This window comes from Tinamus guttatus, unplaced genomic scaffold (assembly GCF_059628265.1).
Source record: "Tinamus guttatus ecotype Peru unplaced genomic scaffold, ASM5962826v1 Tinamus_guttatus_pri_ptg000439l, whole genome shotgun sequence".
Taxonomy (NCBI): Eukaryota; Metazoa; Chordata; class Aves; order Tinamiformes; family Tinamidae; genus Tinamus; species Tinamus guttatus.
The window spans coordinates 1,342,318-1,364,369 of NW_028288973.1; the positions used below are offsets into that span (position 1 = coordinate 1,342,318).

The 22,052-nt window shown below is 45.4% G+C and overlaps 1 protein-coding gene across 1 annotated transcript; it reads left to right on the forward strand.

The window, feature by feature from the left end:
- The first annotated feature begins 1,773 nt into the window (after positions 1–1,773).
- Positions 1,774–20,021, forward strand: TMPRSS6 (transmembrane serine protease 6). The gene is made up of 17 exons (XM_088531908.1): positions 1,774–1,945; positions 2,126–2,268; positions 2,460–2,527; positions 3,850–4,034; positions 7,294–7,335; positions 8,224–8,428; positions 8,806–8,942; positions 9,511–9,623; positions 10,090–10,199; positions 11,610–11,755; positions 12,696–12,794; positions 14,789–14,902; positions 15,147–15,263; positions 16,043–16,211; positions 18,197–18,468; positions 19,016–19,152; positions 19,863–20,021. The coding sequence occupies exons 1-17, from the start codon at positions 1,774–1,776 to the stop codon at positions 20,019–20,021; spliced, it is 2,388 nt and encodes a 795-aa protein (XP_088388034.1).
- Positions 20,022–22,052: the final 2,031 nt, after the last annotated feature.

Genomic DNA, 22,052 nt, shown 5'->3' on the forward strand with positions numbered 1-22,052 from the left:
GCAGATCTACCACCTGCAAGACAAAGAAGACTGCACTGGAAGGAAAAAAAGAAAAAAAAAACAGTTGTACAGGACGTGCTGACTTTTTGTGCAGGACAGTGCAGGACAAAGGTTGAGCTGAAGCAACATGACATCCGATTATTGATCTGAAGAGACCTTGATCTTAGGTAAAAAAGATATCCTCCCTCTTTTTCCCTGTGTGTGTGTGTGTGTGTGTGTGTCTGTGAGCCAACTTGTGTAGGGGTGGGGACTGGCCTCACAGGCAGCAGCAGATTTCAGAGGTAGGTCTGCAGCTCTAGGGGAAACCTCTGAGCTTACAATTAAATCTTCTAAAAAAGACAGGTTCCTCTATTGTTGTTTCCTGCCCTCCAAGCCCCCACCCTTTGGTTTGTGGTTCTTTGCTTATGCCTTCTGTTTCTGAAGGGATATGATAGTGGAGAAGTAGCCTGGCTTTCCTGGACTGCTCTGTCTGGTCCAGTAGGCAGAAGACCCTTGCAGGGGACCCACAGAAAGTTCACCCATAAAGAGAAAGTGTTAGGCTTGTTTGCAAAATGTGTCTCTCTAGAAGTGTACAATAGCACAAGCACATGTGCCACTGTTTTATCTTGGTGTTAGCTAAGCTTTTGTTGTTGTTGTTTTTTCTGGTTTTGCTTGGTGCTTACATTCTGCGAACATGTTTCTGTGTTGCAAGGCAACCTGGAAGGTCTGAGGCTCACGCTCAGTAACTGAGGAGAAGCAAGGAGATTGAGAAGTCAATTGCCCTGTCCTGTGAACAATCTAAGGCACTCAGGCGCACTGAAATGGATGTGGGACCCTTTCCTATCCCCAAATCTGCAGCAAGCCTCCCTAGTGCATTCCCATCAGCATGCTCATGCACCACCTGGCACGCTCACACACAACGCATAGGCATTCCCCAAGACCTCTGTGCCCTCCCACACAGACGTGTTCACGTCCCTTCCCTCTCCAGTCATGGACACACACAAAGCCATTGGTGGCAGCTGGGCAATTTGAAGACAATAGATGACCATGGAGGAAGGGAGAGAGAAAGTAGCTGAGCTGTAACTGAGATGGGCACTACTTTCTTAGGAAATGGTGTTTCTTACCTTCAGAGTCCACGGCTAGGAACAGACAGCCTGGGGAAGAAGGAAAAAGGAAGCCAGAAGTTGTCCCATGGCAGAAAGAGGGGGGTGGGTACAGGTTGTTAGAAAGCTTTTCATTCACTATCATACCTACAGAGTCCATGCCAGAGTGGGCTTAACCCTGGGACTCATGGTCTGGTGGCAATGGCAGGGTGTGTTTACTCTTGAGGACAGAGAGCAAAAGAGCACAGAAGACAGAATGCAACTGCAGACTCCCAGGCTGGAACTGTTGTGTGCAACTTGTATGTCCACTTGAGGTCAAGGATTTTCTTTTGTGTTTATCTCTAGGTCAATAAAATACCACTTTTAAAACCATTTCCAGCCTGGGAGAGCAACACTCCCATCCATAGAGAAATTTGTTATTGTACTCATTCGAATTTGGGGAGTTATTGAAAAATGGGAGATGTCTTTGGAAGTTGAAAGTTTTTCCAGGAGGCATAGACAGACAGGACAGTGACTCAGAAGCCTGTCTCCCATTGGATTATAGTTTTACTCACAGTGGCACTGAGGAAAATATTTGGTGCTTAGCACAGAGATGTCATAAGGCTACAGGTCTTGGGAGAGGAGTACAGAGGTAGCAGAGCACTTCCAGCAAGGGATGTAATGGCATGCAGAAAACCTTGCTTGATCTGGTATGCTGTGTCACCAGGTGCCCCTAATGGAGGCTGAGGAACAGGAGGAAGATGCCAACTCCCTCTCAAAGGATGAATCTGAGACTAACTCACGTGACTGCCTCCGCTACGTGCCCCTCTGCATAGCCTTTCTATTGCTGGTCGGGACTGCCACAGCAACATGGTATTTTTTAGGTAACTGCTTAATGTATTTTGTTCTTGCACAGGAGGGATGGGATTTAGTAAAGATAAAACCCAGCACATAGCCAAAAGCGTATTATTGACTCTGAGTGATCATTACAGACACATCCATAGGGGTGAACCCCTCTTTTTTCCATATCAGTAAGGTAATCCAGCAGTGTCTTCTATTGGCAGACTACAAACCACGGCACCCAGAAACAGCCATCCTGCAGCTTTACTCTGGCAGCCTCCAGGTTCTCAATCGCCAGTACACCCCAGAACTCGGGCGGTCAGAGTCCAGGGCCTTCTGGACAGAGTCAGCTAAGCTTCAAAAGATGGTGAGAGCAATTTCACGAGCAGAGCTGATCCTGAGGCAATTCAGTGAGTAGAAGGAGGAAGGGATCAGGTATGCTCATCCAAGTGACAGACTTGGTGGGTCTGTACAGCAAGAAGGCTGAAAAATAGTTGCTGTAGGTCCTTTGTTACCGTAACATCACTTGATAGTTATGAAATGACATTCTCGTTACAGCTGAAGGAACTGATTGATGCCACAGAGCTGGGGCGATATTACAACTCAAGTACAGTCTACGCCTTTGGGTGAGTAGCACCCACAGTATTCTTGGTTGTTCACATGTGAAAACTCCCAGTCACTTGCACTCTTGTTCAGCTGAAATCTACGGCCACGGCTGCAAACTGCTGCAGCAGACTGCTGCAGTCCCCGTCATGAGCAATAGGCCAGGCTGGGCAGTCCAGAACCAGAGTGGGTATGGCATGAGCCATGTGGATGTTTTGAAGTTCACATTCATTCACGGACAAGATGAAAAGCCAAAAATAAGGGTGTTTTGGTTTTTGTTTGTTTGTTTGTTTTGTTTTTGTTTTTTTTTTGTTTTTGTTTTCCCCAGAGGCAATGATTCAAGAGAAATGACTAGGAAAAAATGAAAATCTCTACTTGTCATTCTCAGTAGAAACTAAGTACTTGGAAATTATTTTCTCTAATTCAAGAAAGTCATTTTTATGGCTGTTACTAAGCTCCAGAAGGGAGCAAATGTGTTCCAGACAAGAAGCATAGTCTGCTTTAGAACATGCTAACAGTGAAATAGGACACACGTGGGACTTCAACTTTGCAGGTCATCACACTAGTTCAAGGAAGTGCAAAGAACTTCTGAACTGACCTATTCAATTTGTTCTCTTCTTTTCACGGAAAACTATAACTGCGTATTTGTCCTTCAGCTATAGAATATTCCAATTTTAGTTTAACTCCATTTTAAATTGAGGAAGAAAGTTTCACTTGGAAATTTTCTCTAGCATTTCACAAAAAAATAAAAAATAAAAAAAAATAAATAAAACCTTTGCTTCAACATCCCTTCCCCCTCCCCCAGCAAATTTTCCCTGCCAGCTGGTTGAACAGAACTTTCACAGTCTCCTGCCACTTGACCCTGCCCAACATTAATGGCTTGTGGTAAGGTACTGAGCTGTAAATCATCCACTTGTCACCACTGGGAAATGAGACAATGAAGTCTTAAGTGTTTAATTTCAACCCTTGACCACAGGTCTCTTCTACCTGAAGCATATTCATCTGACCAATCTTGAACTAATTATCACACAAATTTGAACACCTGTGGTAATCACTAAAAACAGGTGGCACAAAATGGCTTTCTTCCCTGAGGGACTGAGCATTAGCTAGCACTGTGGACACAACAGCTCTTCTGCCCTACTCACAGTGGTTCCTCTGGGTTGTGGCTGCTGGCCCAGCCTACTGGGAAGTTCACACAACTGTGTCTGCTTTGTGGAGAAACAACTGGAGGTTATCCCTGGGCTTTGTCACTCCAGTGATTCTTAGGGATGTTACGTTCACTTGCAGTGGGGAAAAAAAGATACATATATATACATATATATTTAACATGCTATTTCTCTGTTAGGGAGGGGGCTTTGACCTTTTTCTTCTGGTTTGCTCTCCAAATCCCTGAGAATCAGCAAAAGGAGATGACTGCCGAGAGGGTAAATGCAACACTTCGACAAGAACTCACCACTAGTTTCAACAGCTCAGGCAGCCTGTCCTACCAGACAGAGTACAAGGTCAATCCTGACTCCCTGGTTCTGCTGGGTAAGTACCAGATGCTCAGTTGCAGCTCAATAGTCAGAAATGGGCTGAGGCTTATAAAGTGCTGAAGGGGGTTTATGAAAAGAGGCCAGAAGTCATTTGTGAAGGGCATATTGAAGAGGACAGGAAAGATTTGAGGAACAAGACAGAGAATTGCACATTTCTTTCTCAGTGAGAAGCACTGAAGTTTGAAAAACAGCATCCTTGCCTCAAAAAGATTAAAGATCTTTGAGATACCACTAATCATGACCAGCTAGGTAAAGTTTTTCTTTTCTGTCTCCCTCTTCATGCTTGGTTTCTGTGTAGTCATTCCTTACCCTGGTCGTGACTTTGATTGTATCGTTTCAAAAACAGAAAGCAATTAGATTTCCTGCTTTCCTTGGGGAGATTATTCCAGTCTACTTAAATGTGATAACAGTAAAGGCAACATACTTAAGTCACCACTAGTCACCACAAGGATTGTTTATTCCCACCCAAAGTGAATCACAGACTGTTTAAAAAGACACCCTTACAGAAGTGTCCTAAAATTGGTGTTAGATCAAAGACTGAGAGTTATATCTATACTTAATGCGTCAAAGTTCAGTGGAATTTGGATTAAGTATTTACAAGGAGACTTAACTGCTGCTGTACAGAGCTGCAAATCACACAGGTCTTAAATAGATTGTGTTTGTTCTCTCCCCTTAGGGTTCTTATTTCCAAGTTTGTTTCCCTGGGAATGTTATCTTGCATTTTTCTAAGATGAATCTCATTTTAATATATCCACCTATATTTTCTCAAACTTTTCCCTTTACATTTCAATTGTTTTCATCTGGTGATGAGTTTTTTGGTGCCTTCAAAGAAAATTTATTAATTCCCTCATCCACGTCCTCGCATTAAATCTTATTCTGGATCTGCCTTAGCTTCCCATGAAGCCCTCTCCTCCTGCAGTCACTATTAGTCATTTTTTCTACTTGTGATTTATTTCCACCATACCATACCTTATGTTCAGCCAATTTAAATTAACTTTCTTAAGAAAGATGTCATGAGACAATATAACAAATGTTTCCAAATCATCCCATCTTGTATTTTCCGCTTATTTACTCAGTTCAGAATGTAATCTGGAGGGGAAAAAAAAGAAGAAAAAAGTTTATGGTGCTACTCTTCTAGCTACTCACAGTTCTATTTTATTCCCTTTGCATCTGTTTCTTTTTTTTATTAATTTCAGGCAGATTTACATGAGCAGACCACAACTCTTTCTGTTTTATAATTAACACCCACTTGTAGTTTCTTCAGCTCCTCTGCTTTCCCTAGACCTTTCTGCTTCCCTCGCTAGTCAGAAGCATGGTCTAGCAGTTGCGTCTGAAGCCAAAAGCTCTTATACTGCTGGCCTATGATGACCTGAAGCAAGTGACTTACACAGCAAATGAAATGGGGTTAAAATAGGAGTGAAAACTTTGCAAGGTTAGCACTTCATTGTCTGAAAGACTCATTTGCTGACCCACTTAGCTCTAAATATTAAGTCTCGGTAGCATGCCTAAACACAGTCTGCACACAGACCGATACAGGAACATTTTTGAACCTCTCCAGTGTTTTAGTTTTACTAACGGCTACATTTATGCCAGAAAACTATTTTCCTCTTTCTCTCACTGAACTTCAGGGTTTCACTCTTCTTTATTGCCAGGACTCAGTTTTATTACTTTCAGATACAGACATTAACACCATCTCAGCACACCTTGCAGAACAGGAGATTCTTTAAGAGCCTGCATTATGTCTGAAGGCTCACTCTTCCCACAGCATCTGCTTTTATCATGACAAAACTACTCAGTTCTCCCCACAGAATTGCAAGCTCTGTTTAAAAGCTATGAAAGACCAACCCCCTGAACTAGGCAAGGCCCCAACAGCAATTCTCACACTCGGCTGACCTCCTGGTGGCTTCTACGTTGGCAGTTATTCCCATTAGTGTCTCATATTTGTCTGCTTTCAGTTCAGCTGTGAGGATGAAGCAAGACACAACTCCTAAAAGTCAGGAGCTCTATTTTGTACAGGCTTGCAGTCCTTGCTGAGGGCTTTATCTTCATTTCTCTTCCCCAAAGATGGGCTTTATGATTTCATGGAATCATAGAATCATTTGGTTGGAAAAGACCTTTAAGAACATCAAGTCTAACTGTAAACCCATCACCATCATGCCTACTAAACCATGTCACTAACTGCCTCATCTACATGTTTCTACCCTGGGCAGTCTGTTCCAATGCTTCACCACTCTTTCTGTGTAGTATTTTTTTCCCAATTTCTAACCTGAACCTTCCTTAGCACAACTTGAAGCCATTTCCTCTTGTCCTATTGGTAGTTATTTTGGAGAAGAGACTGATCCCCACCTCCCTACAACCTCCTTTCAGGTAGTTGTTTCATGAACCTGTCATCATCACAAGAGACCACCTTCTACTCTATCAACAATTCCCCTTCCCCCTTTCTCTCTCTTTCTCTTCTTCTTCCCTTTTTTTTTTTTTTTTTAATTTTTTTTCCAGTGAGTATTATGTGAACCGAAAGAGTATATGCACATTCTTTATTCCCCACTTTATTCCCCACTGCTGGCTCTGATTAGCATTTAAACTACTTATTGGCATTTAAACTTGCTTACTGTGCCAAACTTTCAGGCTGGTCCTAAGCTTCCCTGTGCTTCTATTTCAAGAAGTTTCTTCCCTCAGGAGACCCTTTTACATAGTGTGATGCAAAACCAAGAAAAGTCATAGGAAAGAACTTGCTTTAGGTTTCAGCCCTTCTCCATTGACCCGGAAGGGTGTGTACTCTACTTCCAGGAAGAGGAGAGTGAGGTGGGACAGTCACCTCTCAGGGCAGCCAGTGATCTCTCTGGAAAGTGAGGTTGTGCCCCTTTGGTGTGGCTTATAGGGAAGGGCTTATAGTAGCCATAGGGTATGGCTACTCCTGGGATGGTGAAGAAGGACTAGGAAAGGCACCATGAAATAAGCAAGGAGAAAAAAAAAAAAGGAGAAAAGACTGTGGCATGTTGGAAATCATGTACCAAAGATGTTAGACTTAGGAGAGATGCCAGAAAGATTTCCCAGTGACATAGGGTGGAGAAGGCATGACTGAAACAGGTCCCTGAAAGCTGAGAAGCTCTTGAAGAATGCTCCATGTCACAGCTGTAGGGCATCAGTTTATTTAGGAAGGGAGTCATCATCTGCTGTGCTAACATTTAGATACTGCCACTTTTTTTTTTTTTGTCTTTTTGTTTATCTTGCTTTATGTATTCCGTTTTTAACAGAATCCAGTGTGAAAGACATAATAGTCCTGAAATCCACTCTGGGTAGGCTATCTTTTTCTTTTGTTACTTTGTGGGGGGAAGCCCTGGGAAGGGGGATGAGAAGAGCAACAAGGAAGCATCAGTTCTGTATATTGGCAAAAGCACCTATGGCCACATCTTAACTATATAAAGCAGCTAGATGCCTGTGTGCTGTGTTCTGACACCCCTGCACTCTGTAACACCCCACAGCAAGACATATCAACTCCTAGGGCCTGTCTAGTCACCTTAATAATTAACCTTGTCAAATACAACAATACTAATTCCAAATCCCAAGCAAACCTATCGAGCTAGATGGGCATTTCCCTGCATAGCTCTGCCCTGGATGCAGTTTAAGTCCTTTAGGAGTTTATGTCTTTTTGATGATGAAAGGTGTTTCAGGCAGTGTTTTTAGTGCTATAGGTGGCATCTTCCATTAAATATACTATTGGAAATTCACATTTAAACTGACTTTTGTGCAGCAATCCTGAGCTGGAAACCTGCTGAGACCTGGAAAACAGATAAGGGGAATGTAAAACAGGGATGTATGTGAGGGGGTGAGAAGAGAAAGAGGCTAGGAAAATAGAGCAAGTGGAAGGTAAATGTGTTATGCTAATATCAAAAGACTAAAGGAGTATGGGCTTAACCAAGGGAGAGGGAACAGTTTTTCTCTGTGAGAACTGAGGCACCAGTAACAGACAACTGGGATCACTAAGAACAAATGTGAAAGTAAACTGAGCTCACTGGGATGACTCATCTTAACTCTAAAATCAAGTTCACACTGATATCCTAAATGACAATCCCATAACTGAATTTTCCTAACCACCACCACTACACTGTCCTCCTTTCAGTTCACTTCACCCTGAGGTCTAAGTCCTATTTCTTTGTTTCCCTTCTCTTCCCCTTTGGATTCAGGTTGCTATAGATATAGCTATCTCCAGGAAGATGACGTCTTCAAGTTGGAGGGCCCTGACTATTTGGCCTCCAGTTGTCTTTGGCATCTCCATGTCCTCAAGGGTTACATGATCAAGCTACGCCTGGAGTGGACTCTCCCAGAGTGCAGGGATCGCTTGGCTATGTATGATGCAGCGGGGCCTCTGGAGAAACATCTCATCACCTCGTAGGTAGCTCCTGATCAGAGTGAGCACGGTGGGGAAGCCAGGCAGGATGGCACGACACACCACAGCAGGGGAAGGTGTTAAAATGCTTCAGAGGAAATTCTCTTTGATGCACAACCTGCATTGATGAGCTGAGTCACTGATGTGGGATATCACAGTCAGTCCTCTTGTTTGATAGATTACAGCAACACAAGTTGTTTCTCCGCTAACCCTTGATTTGGTTCAGTTAGTGTCTCACAGCAGGCATGTTCACATGCAACATATCTTCCTCTTGTCTCTCTCTTGTGATTCTCTCTCTTTTTGTTTGCTGCTATATTTACTCGCTCACTTTACTCCCTTTCTCCCTTTTCTCACTCTTTTGCTCTCTCTTTCCCCTCAGAATCTATGGTTGCAGCCGGCAGGAGCCCGTTGTGGAAGTCCTTTCATCGGGCTCTGCGATGTCCATTGTGTGGAAGAAAGCCATGTACAGCTATTATGACCCCTTCATCCTCTCTGCACAGGCTGTGCCCCTCAAAGGTGATGAAATCTAGAGGAAAAAGGCAATAGATAGAGGAAGGAGATAGCTTACCTCTTATAATATTACTACTTCTAGAGATACTGCATCTCCATTAGGGGCAGAATTCACTCAAGATTGCAATGGTAGCGGTGGTCAATAAAAAGAAGGTTCAAAATTGCACCTCGACTTGAATTCATTAGTGTCGAGCACAAGGCTTTACAGATCAAGCTTTGATGAGCAAACCATGAGTGATCATAATACCTCAGGAACAACACCAGGTTCTTGTGTATGGACAGACCACTTGTGGCCTGGACAGCACATCTAGCTCCACTAACAGGTAAATTTCTAAAGGTACAGGTAGAGTCTAAAGCAGTAAAGTACAGTATTACAATCATTCTCTGAGGAGGATAAGGCTGAAAGTCTTGCTAGGTAGAAGTGGCCTTTTGTAGGGGGATGGTGGAACATCCAATTGGCCTCTAATTTAACATCAGGTCTTACAGTCCCCTCCTAAAAGGGGATGAGGACATGGTGTTCTTAGGCTGAGGTTGAGCTGACAGGCAATAGGTCTTTAAATGTCTGTATTTACAGCCTGCAAAGTGAATATAACCCTACGGGAAGGCCTGAAGCTGCAGGGGAAGATTGGCACGCCACACTACCCAAGTTACTATTCACCCAACACACACTGCACATGGCACTTGACGGTAAGAACCAGCTCTCACAGGAGCATCCATTCCTTCCTGAAACCCATTTGGTCCTCCCCACGTAAAGGGGGGCCCAGCATTTAGGATCACTTTTGATGAGAAGGTCATGAAATGCAAGCAGTGGGTGGCAACCAGCCTAGACTTCCCACGGTGAATGTTACTGAAGGGCATTTAATACTGCATGCCAGAGTAGAGATGCTGTAGTTGAGGAAGAATCTGAAATCCCAAATCTACTGGAGTTCTTCAAGACAGAACACGATTACTAGAAATTACCATGTTTTAAAAGCAGCAACACCTACCCTGGGGTATGGCGTGGTTCTCGTTTGGATAATGTTTCCTTTTTGTCTGCCATGTGTGAATTGGTAGCTTCCCTTTCATATATATCCTACCCATTTCTTTTGCCTCTCGAGGGCTGCAGAATTCACAGGAGCTGCCTCTCATCTCTTCTGCATGCCTTCTCTTGCAGGTCCCATCTCTTGACTATGGGGTCACCCTGTGGTTTGATGCCTATGCGCTCAGCAGACAGAAATATGACCTGCCCTGTACCCAAGGCCAGTGGATAATTCAAAATAGAAGGTGTGTGCTGGAGCTCTGGTTCCTCTCATTTCCCAACCCTAGGAGCTGGAATTAAATACCTGCAGATCCTTTGCTCTGAAAAAAGAGATCCCACCACCTACTGAGTACCAACTGCTTCTGCTGGTGCCTCTTGCTTATCTACTTGTTTTTCAACCTCCCTAGCTCACAGGCTCCCCTGTGAACACATTTCTTAGAGATTTGCCTTGAGCTACCAGCGCGCCTTTTCATTCTTGCTGCTTACATCAGGCTTCCTAGATTTCTCTTATGTGTGTAACCTCAGTGTCCTCCCATATCTCCTGTGTTTGCAAATCTGCCTGTCATCATCTCTGCAGTATTAGCTGCATGTGCCCTCACATTCACCTTCGTACAGATCTTCCACCAAGCTCCACATCCTCCTGCTTTAACAAGAGCTAATTCCTCCTGTAAAACTTCCTGACTCCAGTGCCTGCACTTTGCTGTGGCTACATCCATTGCCTACATGTAAAAGAGCAACAACTGCTGCACTCCTGTGTCCTCAAAGTAGGCTCCAAGCTGGTTAGATCCATACAAAAATGCCCCCTTCGCTGAAAACCCATCCCATTAAGCTTATCTCCACTGCTTCTGTAGCAATAACTGCTTTTTACCTCAAGGGTCTAATCCATAAACTACTGAACACTGTATCCCTATCTTAGGATTTCTGCATTTCCCTATCTTAGGATTTCTGCATTTTCTCTCCCTGCACTTCTCTTAAACTGTCACGCTACAATTTCTAGATCATGACTTAACGGAGGTAACTGTAAGAAGTGAATTGATTTGTGCGGCCTGAACTCAGTGTTTGCCCAGAAAGGGGGAAAACGTCAAAAGATAAAGGGTCACTCTGACTCACATGTGACCTGAAAGTATAGTTGGGACATGGTACATACAGGCTGGTTTTGTCTAGTTCTTCAGGCCCGAATATGGTGACTGATTTTGTCCTACTGTCCCCTACCATTCTAGTTGTTTCGTTTTTTCCCTTCTCTCTGAAAGCAATTCTATCACAGCATTCATGTGTTGTAGGTTTTTTTTTTTTTTTAATTTCTGTCTCTGGAGCTTCCTGATATTGCTTTGTCAGTCATTTTAGGCCAGGCCCTAGCTTAATTCACCAGAATTACTCTCTTCTCAGACGGGATTTGCTCAGTCACTAAGATATAGCCTGGCAGAACAAGACCAATACCAGCTCTCCCATGTGCTGACAGGGTTTGAAAGGCTACAGACTTTTCCCATTTCTCCCTCATAATTTCAGATGTTTTGCTTTGCCTGCTTGCCCATGACCTGTGTGGTCTCCTCCCCACAAGTCAGTCACGGCTCCCTTAGCTCCAGAGGACCACTTCGCTCCCCTTTTCAGCTTTCTTCCTTGTTGCCTAGGGCATCATGTCTGTGTTTTCTTGTCAGGTTGTGTGGCCTGCGGACCCTGCAAGCCTATGCGGAGCGGATTCCTGTCACGTCCTCTGCTAACATCACCATCACCTTCACCTCTCAGATCTCCTTAACAGGCCCCGGGGTACAGGCTGCCTACAGTCTGTACAACCAATCAGACCGTAAGTCCAAACTGCCTTTCTGCCCTTCAGTGTGGTGGGGAGGATCCAGACAGTTACCAACAACCACTTGCACTCTTAGCTTTTGTTAGGAGAAACACAAGACACGTCCTGTGAGTCCTAGATACTGCCTGCCCTCTGTGCACATGCTTACAAGCACAGTGAAGCACACACCACTTATCTCTCACCTCCCACAGAAAGGCAATTCATATATGAAACTGCTTCTGCACATATGGCCCTGCCTCGTGTTCTCAAGAGCATCCAGGCTCCAAGGCCAAAGAACTCCTTCAGGCTCACCACTGCATCTGTGTTAATGGCCTTGGGAACTCAGTGAGACATCTCTGACTTCAGATGGCCTTTGTTTCAATTATAAAAACTCTTAAAGCTATTTCCTGCTCACCTTGGAAATTGTGCTAGCGAGAGACAAAAAAAGACGCAAACAAATATGTATGTACGCACGCAAAGGCATACCCACAGTCTTTCTTTCCAAGGTTTCTCAGTCTTTCTCTTAAGAGGTGGTTATAATGCACACCAGTCACTGTATACGTGCACCTGGTGACACGTGTCTGACAAACCCTTCAAGACCTCAACAGGGTTTCAGTAGCAGCTCCAAAATAATCTGTTCCAGTTTTGTCACAGCACTCAGGGCTAAAGCAGAGGCATACCATGCTAGTTTGATGGTTGTCTTGGATCTTGTCCATTGACATTCTGGGAAACAGGGAAGCTTCCCTTGCCATGCTGTACAACCCAGCTTCTTTTTGCCTTGTGCGGAGTGGAGGATGTGGCAGCAGTTGGGGAGTTTGGTGAGTGTTGTGCGCATGCTGCTGTGGCACACATGTGGTTAGGGAGGTGCGTAGCTTCATGCTCCACTTTCAAGTCACAGTGCTTTGCTACAAGGAGGTTTCCAGTCATGGGGACTAATCACTCATTTGTGGTTTTATAGCCTGTCCTGAGGAGTTCCTGTGTTCTGTGAACGGCTTGTGTGTCCCAGCCTGTGACGGAATCAAAGATTGCCCCAATGGGTTGGATGAGAGAAACTGTGGTGAGTAGTTACCCCACTCTGCCAGTTCATGGTCGCAGAAGGACACAATGCTCCTTGAAGGTTCAGGTAGCCTGAGCACAGCCCGAACTATCCCTTGGAGCTGAAACCTCCACACCCGTAATGGCCACATTCCACTGCCAGGCAGCTTCAGCCTACTCCTGCCAGAACAGAAATGCTAGTTGCTTGGGAAAACAGATTATTCCACTGGAGAAACCCCTGACCCACCATGAAGCCTGGAAGAAAGCCGTGCCCAAGTTGCCCCCTCCATGTTCTGCTTTTCTTTCCTAGGCCTCACACTATACTTCAGCCCTGGCCTACAGCCCCCCCTGGTGTCGTAGTCCCCAGCTCTTCCGTCTTGCTTACTAACGCCCAAATCCACCTGCTCGTCCCTTTTAATTCAGTGCTTAAACTAAGAAATGTTTCACAGAATGACAGAACCACAGATCTGCTGAAGTTGGAAGGCACCTCTGAGAGCTTGTCTCATCCATGCCCCTGCTCAAAGCAGGGTCATGTGGAGCAGGATGACTGGGGCCAAGGCCAGTTGTGCTTTGAATACCTCAAATAATGGAGACTCCACAACCTCTCTGGGAAACCTGTTCAAATGTTTAACATTGCTCGTCATAAAAAAAAAATCTTATATTTCAATTGAATTTCCTGTATTTCAGCTTTTGTGCCCATCGTTTCTCATTCTGTTATTTGATACAACTGAGACCATCTGGCTCAGGTCCTTAACTCCCTCCCTTTTATACATATTGATAAGATCCCGCTTATCATATCATGACTGGCTTCCATTCTTACATTCTTGCCACTGTTGCTTCCCTGCTTATTTATTCCATGTCTGTATGGCACAGTCCCTGAATTCATAATCAGTGTTCACATCGCCTTTGTGTGTCCTTACGCTAAGGCAGATCAAAGGTCAACAAAGAAGTCAGCAAGGCAAGTCAGGATCAGCAAGATACAATGCAGAGCATAGGCATGCCCACAATATGCCTCAGGTAAGGAGCAATAGCAAGGGTCTGAAATTAAATGCAGTTCTTGAGTAAAAGGGGCCAGGCTTTTCCTTCTCACTGCTTTTCTCATGGCAGTCTGTTTCAAGATGACACATCTGCATCTTATCAAAGCTGGCCTTTATGAAGTGGAATAAGAGTCTGCAGAGCCTGTTGGTGCGCTTAGGGCCCTGATATCACTTACCTGACACTGAAAGCAGTTGAGCTTCTTCGCCTAATGCAGCTACGTGGTTTTTGATACCCAAGCTAGAATCTGTATATCTGGTACTGGAGTCCCCATTTCTCCTCATACTACTTTGCAGGTCTCCCAGGAGCAACTGCCTTGTGTGTTGTAAACATGTCCTTCAAATCAGCCACAAAAATTCCACATGCTGTGGTCAGAGTTTACAGAGTGGCCTCCTTAGCCATTGTTGTGTGTTTTGTAAACTTCATTGTTTAAGCAGACTCACAGGAAAGCAGTGTAGATTTGATAACCATTCTGGGATTCTGGGATAGATCTGAGCATAGCCAGCATAAAGCCAGGTGATAGAAACAGCATTCTGAACTAAGTGAGTCTGAGGGAAGCAGAAAAAAGGAATTAGCTGTGTACACAGCAGGGACTTGAGCTGGGCGGTATTACCTTACAGATCTTTCTGACTGAGGGCCTGCATGCTGACAATTTCCACAGACCAGCAAACTCTCAGTAGCATGTTAAGCTGACAAAATGAATCCTAAGATTAAAATGTAGGCTGAAGTTTGAAAAGTTATTTCTTGAAAGAGGTGGACTTTGGTGTAGATAGACATCACAAAGAAATGTCTAGGCTGGGAATCTAGCCCTACTGTTTTACTAAATCTACTCTTTGCATCTCATGTCAGGAATGAATTGGCAAAGCAAGAGATTTAGAAGCTCTTTTCCAGCACTAGCCAAGTGTTACATTGCACCTAGTTAAAGCAAAGGAGATCCAGCTTTGCCCTGTATGTCTAACTGAGGTGTTTCTGCCCATGCAGTGTGCTCTGCAAAGTTCCAGTGCCGGGAGGACAGCACTTGCATTGAGTTCAGCAAGGTCTGCAATCATCAACTGGATTGTGTCAATGGGAGTGATGAAGAGCAGTGCAATGAAGGTAGGGAAAGGACAGTGCTGTGCTAATGAATACCTTCCTCTGATGTTGACAAGGCTCACAGTCTGCTCACAGTGTTCATTCTGAACCTATTTGTAGCTGACTAACCTTCCTCAGGAAATTCCCTGTAATGGTTTTTGGCATTCCAGGAAGCTCTATGTGGCCTTTTTTATATCACTCAAAGGTTTTCAGATGCATCTGTAACCTTCCACTGTCCTTCCATTTTGGCTCCCCTTCACTTTTGCAGATGTTCCCTGTGGGCCTTTTACCTATCGCTGTGATGATGGAACATGTGTGAAGAAACCCAACCCTCTGTGTGATGCCATTGTGGACTGCAAGGACCTGTCTGATGAGAAGCACTGTGGTGAGGAAATATAATTACACATCAGCTAAGCAGGTTCAGAATGCCACATAGATGCAAGCCATTCTCTCTTCCCGCAGCCACCTCAGCAAAAGCAACCTCCCTCCCTTGTTCCAGCCTCTTCTCCTGACCCCAGCCCCATGATGCCAGTATCTATTGCCCCATTCTACTATGGTAGTAGCAGCAGCAACAAGCCAGCAACCCATGCTGAGCTGTGAGAAGGAGTTGTCTTCTTTTTGTTCAGCTGCTCCCCATTTCCTTCAGGCAGAGGCATCAGGCCAAATAGAAGTGTTTCACATGCCAGGTCCTGCACACAGGCTACTTATTGGACAACTGTGTTGACTTACGCGAAACAGTGCCATTCTACAACACCTCAGCCAGAGAACTCACTCATGACTGCATGATACTGGCAAGGAGAGAGCTCGTTTTCATTGCCCTGCTTGGTATTTCTGGAGTCTCAGTAGGCAATGAAAGGAAATATTTGTGAGGTTTCCCCTGACAAGACAGTATTAGTACACACAAGGTACTTCCATAAAGGCATCTGCAAGCTGAAATTGCTACTGGCACTGGAATGCAGGAGAAGGCTGTGCTGGTGTCAGCTGGGACAATCACTTGGAGGGATTGTTTACTAGAACTTTCCTAGACAGCATGTAAAGCAACTGCTGGCTTGGTGAGACAAGAGCTCAAAGGTGCGGAGCTCCGTAGCCAGTTAAGTAGCAAAGGAATGGCAGGCATGATGCAACATGTTCTCTTAAAAACCTGCTGTGTCTCCTTCTCCTCAGACTGCGGGCTGCAAGCCCCTCTCAGCAGGATTGTAGGTGGTACTGATTCTGTGGAAGGAGAATGGCCGTGGCAAGCCAGCCTGCAAGTTCGAGGACGCCACATTTGTGGGGGAACACTCATTGCTGACCGCTGGGTAGTCTCAGCTGCACACTGCTTCCAGGAAGAAAGGTAAATGGAGAATGGAGAGTGAGGAAGGAGAAGAATTTGCATTATTTTCCATGTCATATATGACAGGAGCCTCACTGTGCTTGTGAGAATGCCTTGGAGCAGCTACACCTCTTATCTGGTACCCATAACATGCTTACCCTGTGGCTTCAAGCTGGAGAAAATGGATTTGGCCTATGAAAGCCAAAGGGGTATGAATACATGCATTAGCATATGAAAGTGCCTGTAGGGAAAAGGGAAGTGCTGGGATTCACAGAGCAGCTCTGGGAAAGCAACAGTAGTGCAGGATATTTCACAGCTCTATCTTTGCTTTGCCTCTGGCTCATCCTGTCGTAACCACTGAAACATCTCTATGTACCCGGATGAGGTTTAGGTAGCATTATGTGCTAAGGATGCTGTTTAGATCCCACAATGCCCATCCTGCCCCTTCAGGAGCAAACTCTGACTCTCTCCAGTTTCTTCCATCCAGAGCATGTCCTTGGATCCATCACACATACTACCAAAGCATCAGTAAAACACAAATCAAGGGAGTGAGCCCATTCTTTCAAACCAGAAAGAAATGAGGAGGAGGGCCCAGCACCATGCGGGCAACCAGGCTGACTGGGGGAAGGACTTGCTCCCTCTGGTCCAGCTTCCATCTCCTCCAGACTTCAGACTTTTTTTTTCTCTGCAAGTGAGCTAGCATGGACCACTTACACCCTTTTGCTGTTCCCCTTCCCTGCTGCTACTGATGAACTTCCCCTTCTGACACTGTATGAGCATGAGGGAGGGGAGCTACCAATGTCCTCGGCCTCACGCAATAGGCCTCTGTAGAAGTGGAGCTAGTTCTCAGCTCCACTTCCCACCTCACTCTGCCTCTGCTATGTTCCTACTCTGATCCTACTATCCAGGGCTTCCCTGCCCTTCAAGACAGCCCAACAGTACTGGAATAGGCCTTCTGAGTGGTCTGTGGGAGCTGAATTTGGTCATCTTGCTGCCACTTGGAGAGTTTTGATGCAAGTGGATGAAACTAGCATAGCCCTACTAGATATTGCATGTGTGTGTATGTGTTTTGTGGATGTGTCAGGAACAGAATTTAGGTGGGTTGAGAGATAGGAAGTAGGGGAAGAAAGAGAAGCAGAACAGCACCAGCCTTGGAAGGACCAAGCCAAAAGAAGGCAGTGATAGGCTGGAGGTAAATCCTGAAGGAGAGTTTGGAAATAGAAGGAAATAGTACAGGAGATAGTCCAGCTGAACCAGAAAGGATTTTTTGTTGTTTTTGTTTGTTTGTTTGTTTTCACCTAGAGAAGGCAATGTGGAAGAAAGCACAACATATGTAAGACAGAAGTTGGACCAGACTGAGTCCAAAACCAGTTCTCTACTACTTCATCCTGCTCTGACCCAGGGCAAGTTCCTGTCTGCTACTACCATAAACAGAATCTCCCTCTCATGATATAAAAAAAACTCTCAAGTGTTGTTTTCAGAGGTGTCTTCTTGTTGTCCCTAGCTTTAGCTCCTGCATCTGTAAGAGGCTTCCTTGCCTTTCAATATCGTCATCTCAGAGGTGCTTTTTCTGCTTCACTGCTTCTTAGAATCTTGGAAGTTTCTCAGATCTTGTTTCTCTTCCCCATGTTCCCATCCATGTCCTTGCACTTTTGCTTACTCTGCTCGGTCCTTACTCTCTGCCCTGTCATAGTCATTCCTCACTTGTTTGTCTAACCTAGATATACATGTCATCCTGCTAAAGAAAATAACCAGATGTGTATGTGTGAGTGTCTGCCAGAAGTCAGTCTCACTGGACATGCATCTCAGGGCATCAAAGAGATGTCTCAAAATGTTTCTTAAAATCAATAGCCAGATAAAAAAGTGTTTGCTTCAAGGGAACAGATCATCCATAACAAATATTGGACGCATATTAGATATCTTCAAAGGAGCATGACAGAAGCCACCAGGCTCTGCCATCATGATTTGCTCGAGTGATAAGTTGTTTTCTCTGCTGCATCTGACAGACTGGCTTCCCCCTCCGTCTGGACCGTTTATTTGGGCAAGTATTTGCAAAATGCCACCAGTCACACAGAGGTGTCCTTCAAGGTGGACCGCCTATTCCTCCACCCTTATTATGAGGAGGACAGCCATGATTACGATGTGGCTCTGCTCCAGCTGGACCATCCTGTGATCAGCTCGCCCTTCATCCAGCCTATCTGCTTGCCTGCCCCCTCCCATCTCTTTGAGCCTGGCCTTCATTGCTGGATCACTGGCTGGGGAGCCATCAAGGAGGGCGGTAGGTAGAGGGTCTGTGCTTGGGATATCCTGGAACAGGGTCAAGGTGGAAACATAGGTTCAGGTGTGGGTTAGGCAGAAAAGGTTTCTATTCACCACAGATACATCATGCTTGCTTTGCCATCTTTGATGTCAGTTCACAGATTGGCCTAATCTACCTGTTCGGGGACTAGAGATATCATTCAGAGGCATGAGAGTCTGGGAAGCTATATGAGAACAGCATGTGTTCCCTCACCCAAAGAGTCCAACAACGCTGCAGGACTTGTGGGGCTGTTCAGCCATGACTGCTGCATGGAAGAGTCCTAGCCCCAAGGCCCAGTCCCATGCCTACACAGACATGCAGGTTCCCACTTTTCCCCAAACAAGCTGTGCCCACAGTATACCTCTCAAGGAACAAGGATTGCAAGGGCATGCAGGTTAAGCATTCTGTTAAAAGGCAGGGACTGATGCCAGGGGAATGCAAAATGGATAGGTATGGTCTGGGGGCTTACAGGAAGCATCACTCACCTGTGATGCCCTTAATGTTCCACCCTCCCCTCCTCCCACAGGCCGCATCAGCAACATGTTGCAGAAGGTTGATGTGCAGCTCATCCAGCATGACATCTGCAGTGAGGCCTATCACTACATGATTTCTCCCAGGATGCTCTGTGCTGGGTACCGCAAGGGCAAGAAAGATGCCTGCCAGGTGACAGAGGAGTTGTGGGATCAAAGTCATTTAGCAGTAGTGGGGTGTGTCTGCAATCTCCCAAATGCATTCCACAGTGAGAGTGAGAAGACATTTGCCCCTCTGGACACAAGCCCAGATTATCTGCCCCATGCAACTATGGCCACCATTACTAAAATGCCTGACTCACCCAGGCTGCAAATGCACTTAGGCTTCTTTTCTCATTTGGGCTCATTCTCATCTCTTTATCTCCCCACTCCCCACTCCAAATAATCTGTCTATCTACACCAGTCCTTTCTCCCCTCATCCTTATCAGTAACTGCCAAACCCAGAAATTCATGTGTTCCCTCATTACAATTAACCCCAAGTAATTCCACTGACTCCCATACCTTCAGGCATCCAGTTTAATTCCATCACCTTCCTTACTCTCCAAATATTTGGACAGCCTGGAAATGTGTCACACAGGGCGGAAGTAAACAACAGAGCTGGGAAATTCCCAGGCTAAAGGAGAGGAATTTACATGGTCAAAGAATGCTCTAATATAATGAGTTAGTTTTATTTCTGTAGAAGACCTTGCCGCATGCCTAAGGTACCCAGGGATGTTGAAGATGTCCCAGACATGAGAAAAGGCTGTGCAGAAAATTAAGTAGCGTGTTTCAAAGCCAGTGTAAAGATCCATCAGGAGAAGTTGGCGGATCACCATAATCCTGTTTTTATTTCCCTTTCTCTAGGGTGATTCTGGCGGTCCATTAGCCTGCAAGGAGCCCAGTGGCAAGTGGTTTCTGGCTGGTTTGGTGAGCTGGGGAATGGGATGTGCACGTCCAAATTACTATGGAGTATATACCAGAATCACCCAAGTGCTGGGCTGGATGAACCAAACCATGAGCTGAGAAACAAACCATGAGCTGAGAAAAGTCCATCTCTGCCTTTTCCCACCAGATCTATGTTCATATGGCGCTTGTTCCTGACCTTACTCACTTCTCTCACAGAGAGAGAGATTTTATGGGGGATGTTGTCAGACCTGAGATGCTCTTCTGAGTACTGTAGAAAGCCTGCAGAGGAGATGGTGGAAGGAAGCAGGCAGACCCTCTTCTCCCTCAGCATTTAGCCAGAGAGCATCGTAAGATGTTTTTAGGCCAGATGTTCAAAACAATTGGAGGGAGGGGGGAACAGCAAGGGTCCCAAGCTGATAGTTTCTGAGTAGAGGAATAAGGGGAGATGAACTTTACATGAACCATGTGATTTCTACCACAATGTTATGCTGAAACATTTTCTGAAAGAAGATGTGACTGATGTAGATAGAGGTTTGAGTAACTGTGAAATCAGTCTGCCTCCCTCTTCCTTCCTGCTGTTCATCCTTTTTCCTCCAACCCCTCCCATCACTCCTCCTCTTCCATCTCTCTAATTGCTTTTTTTCTTAGCTGGCACGTGCTGTTCAGCTTAACCAGATAATGTTTTTCACATCTCACTGACTCCTAGGCACTAGGCCAACATCATATCCCTAAACATGTGTCCCTGCTTCCCTGCTGAAATAACATCCAGGCTCTACTGCTGCTCCTGAACTCCTTCAGGCAAAGTTCAGTAAAAAAAACATTTGAGAATCCTTCTATCTACTTCCCTGTGCCCTGTTAAATACCTTTAACATGAAGTAATCTCATCTGTTTGGTCAGCCAGCCTAAGAGGTGAGGGAGAAGACTAAGGGTACAGTGCTTTAGATAGTGACTGCTGTTGGTTTAGTGTTTTTTGTTTGTTTGTTTTACTAAAGATACACAAACATACATACATACACTCATACTTAAATATATATATAATGAGCCATGCTCTGGAAGTAGAAATAAAACTTTTTTTTTTTTTATGCTTCTGCTTTGCTTTTCTCTCTTACAAGTTCTCTTGGTGTTTGGATCTTTTCGTTTGACCAAACTCCAGTTCTGGCTCAGCACTGAAAACTGGCAAAGGAGACACCACAACCACCGCAGCTATGTCCCAGGCACAGTAGGGTCAATGTATCAGCTTGCTGGAAAGTGCTTGCTCATTGTTCTGAGTTAGAGTTGCAAACACCAATAGCCAAACCTGTATTGTACTCCAGCTGCATGGAGTGGGGCCATAGCAGAGATCCATTGGGAGGTGCCACCAGCCTCCAGAATCTACAGGCCCAGCATAAAGAGCCTGTGCTGGCTCCAGGTGATGAACCCAACTCCTCTCTTGCGGCCCCCACCCTCCCGCACCAGTACTAAATTTCTGCCACTTGAAAGGAAAGGCACAGCATGGAGGAATATACCGTGAAATTTATTCAGGAGTTAAACCTGGTGTCCTTGGACATGGTGGTGAAGCAAACTCCCCACTCCCAGAGGCAGGGCTCTGCTCGTGCTAACAGACACTATGTCAGACACCAGTACATTCCCCACAGGTATCCAGGCAGCACACCTATCCCGTGTGTGCCAACACAGGGCTTCTCTGCGGGATAGGGAGGGAAGGAGGCACCAGCAAGCATGTTACCAAGCATAGGGACACCCCTAGGGACACCCCACAAGCAGTGCAGGTCCAGAAAAATGCAGTGGCTCCACATTTGCCTCTCTGGACACAAGGCCAGACTATCTGCCCTGCGTGACTACGGCCACTGTTACCACACATCAGAGCCCCAGTCCTGCAGCTAGAAACTGAATGCTGTAGAGGCCGAGCACTGATGTCCCCAGCAAGGGCCACTGTGAGATTAAGGAAAGCCAGTCTGGTGGGCATGGGAGATGGCTGTGGACTCCAGATCCTAGCAGGTCAGGCACTCCTTGGAGCATCTGCCTTCCTCCTTCCTCTTTCCTCCATGCACTGGAGGCCTGAGTCATGGAGGTCACTTGGTAAGAACCAAAGGCTGCATGCGAAGAGTGAAGGAGGAGGAGGAGGGGGATGTCATTGTAGCACAAGGGGCT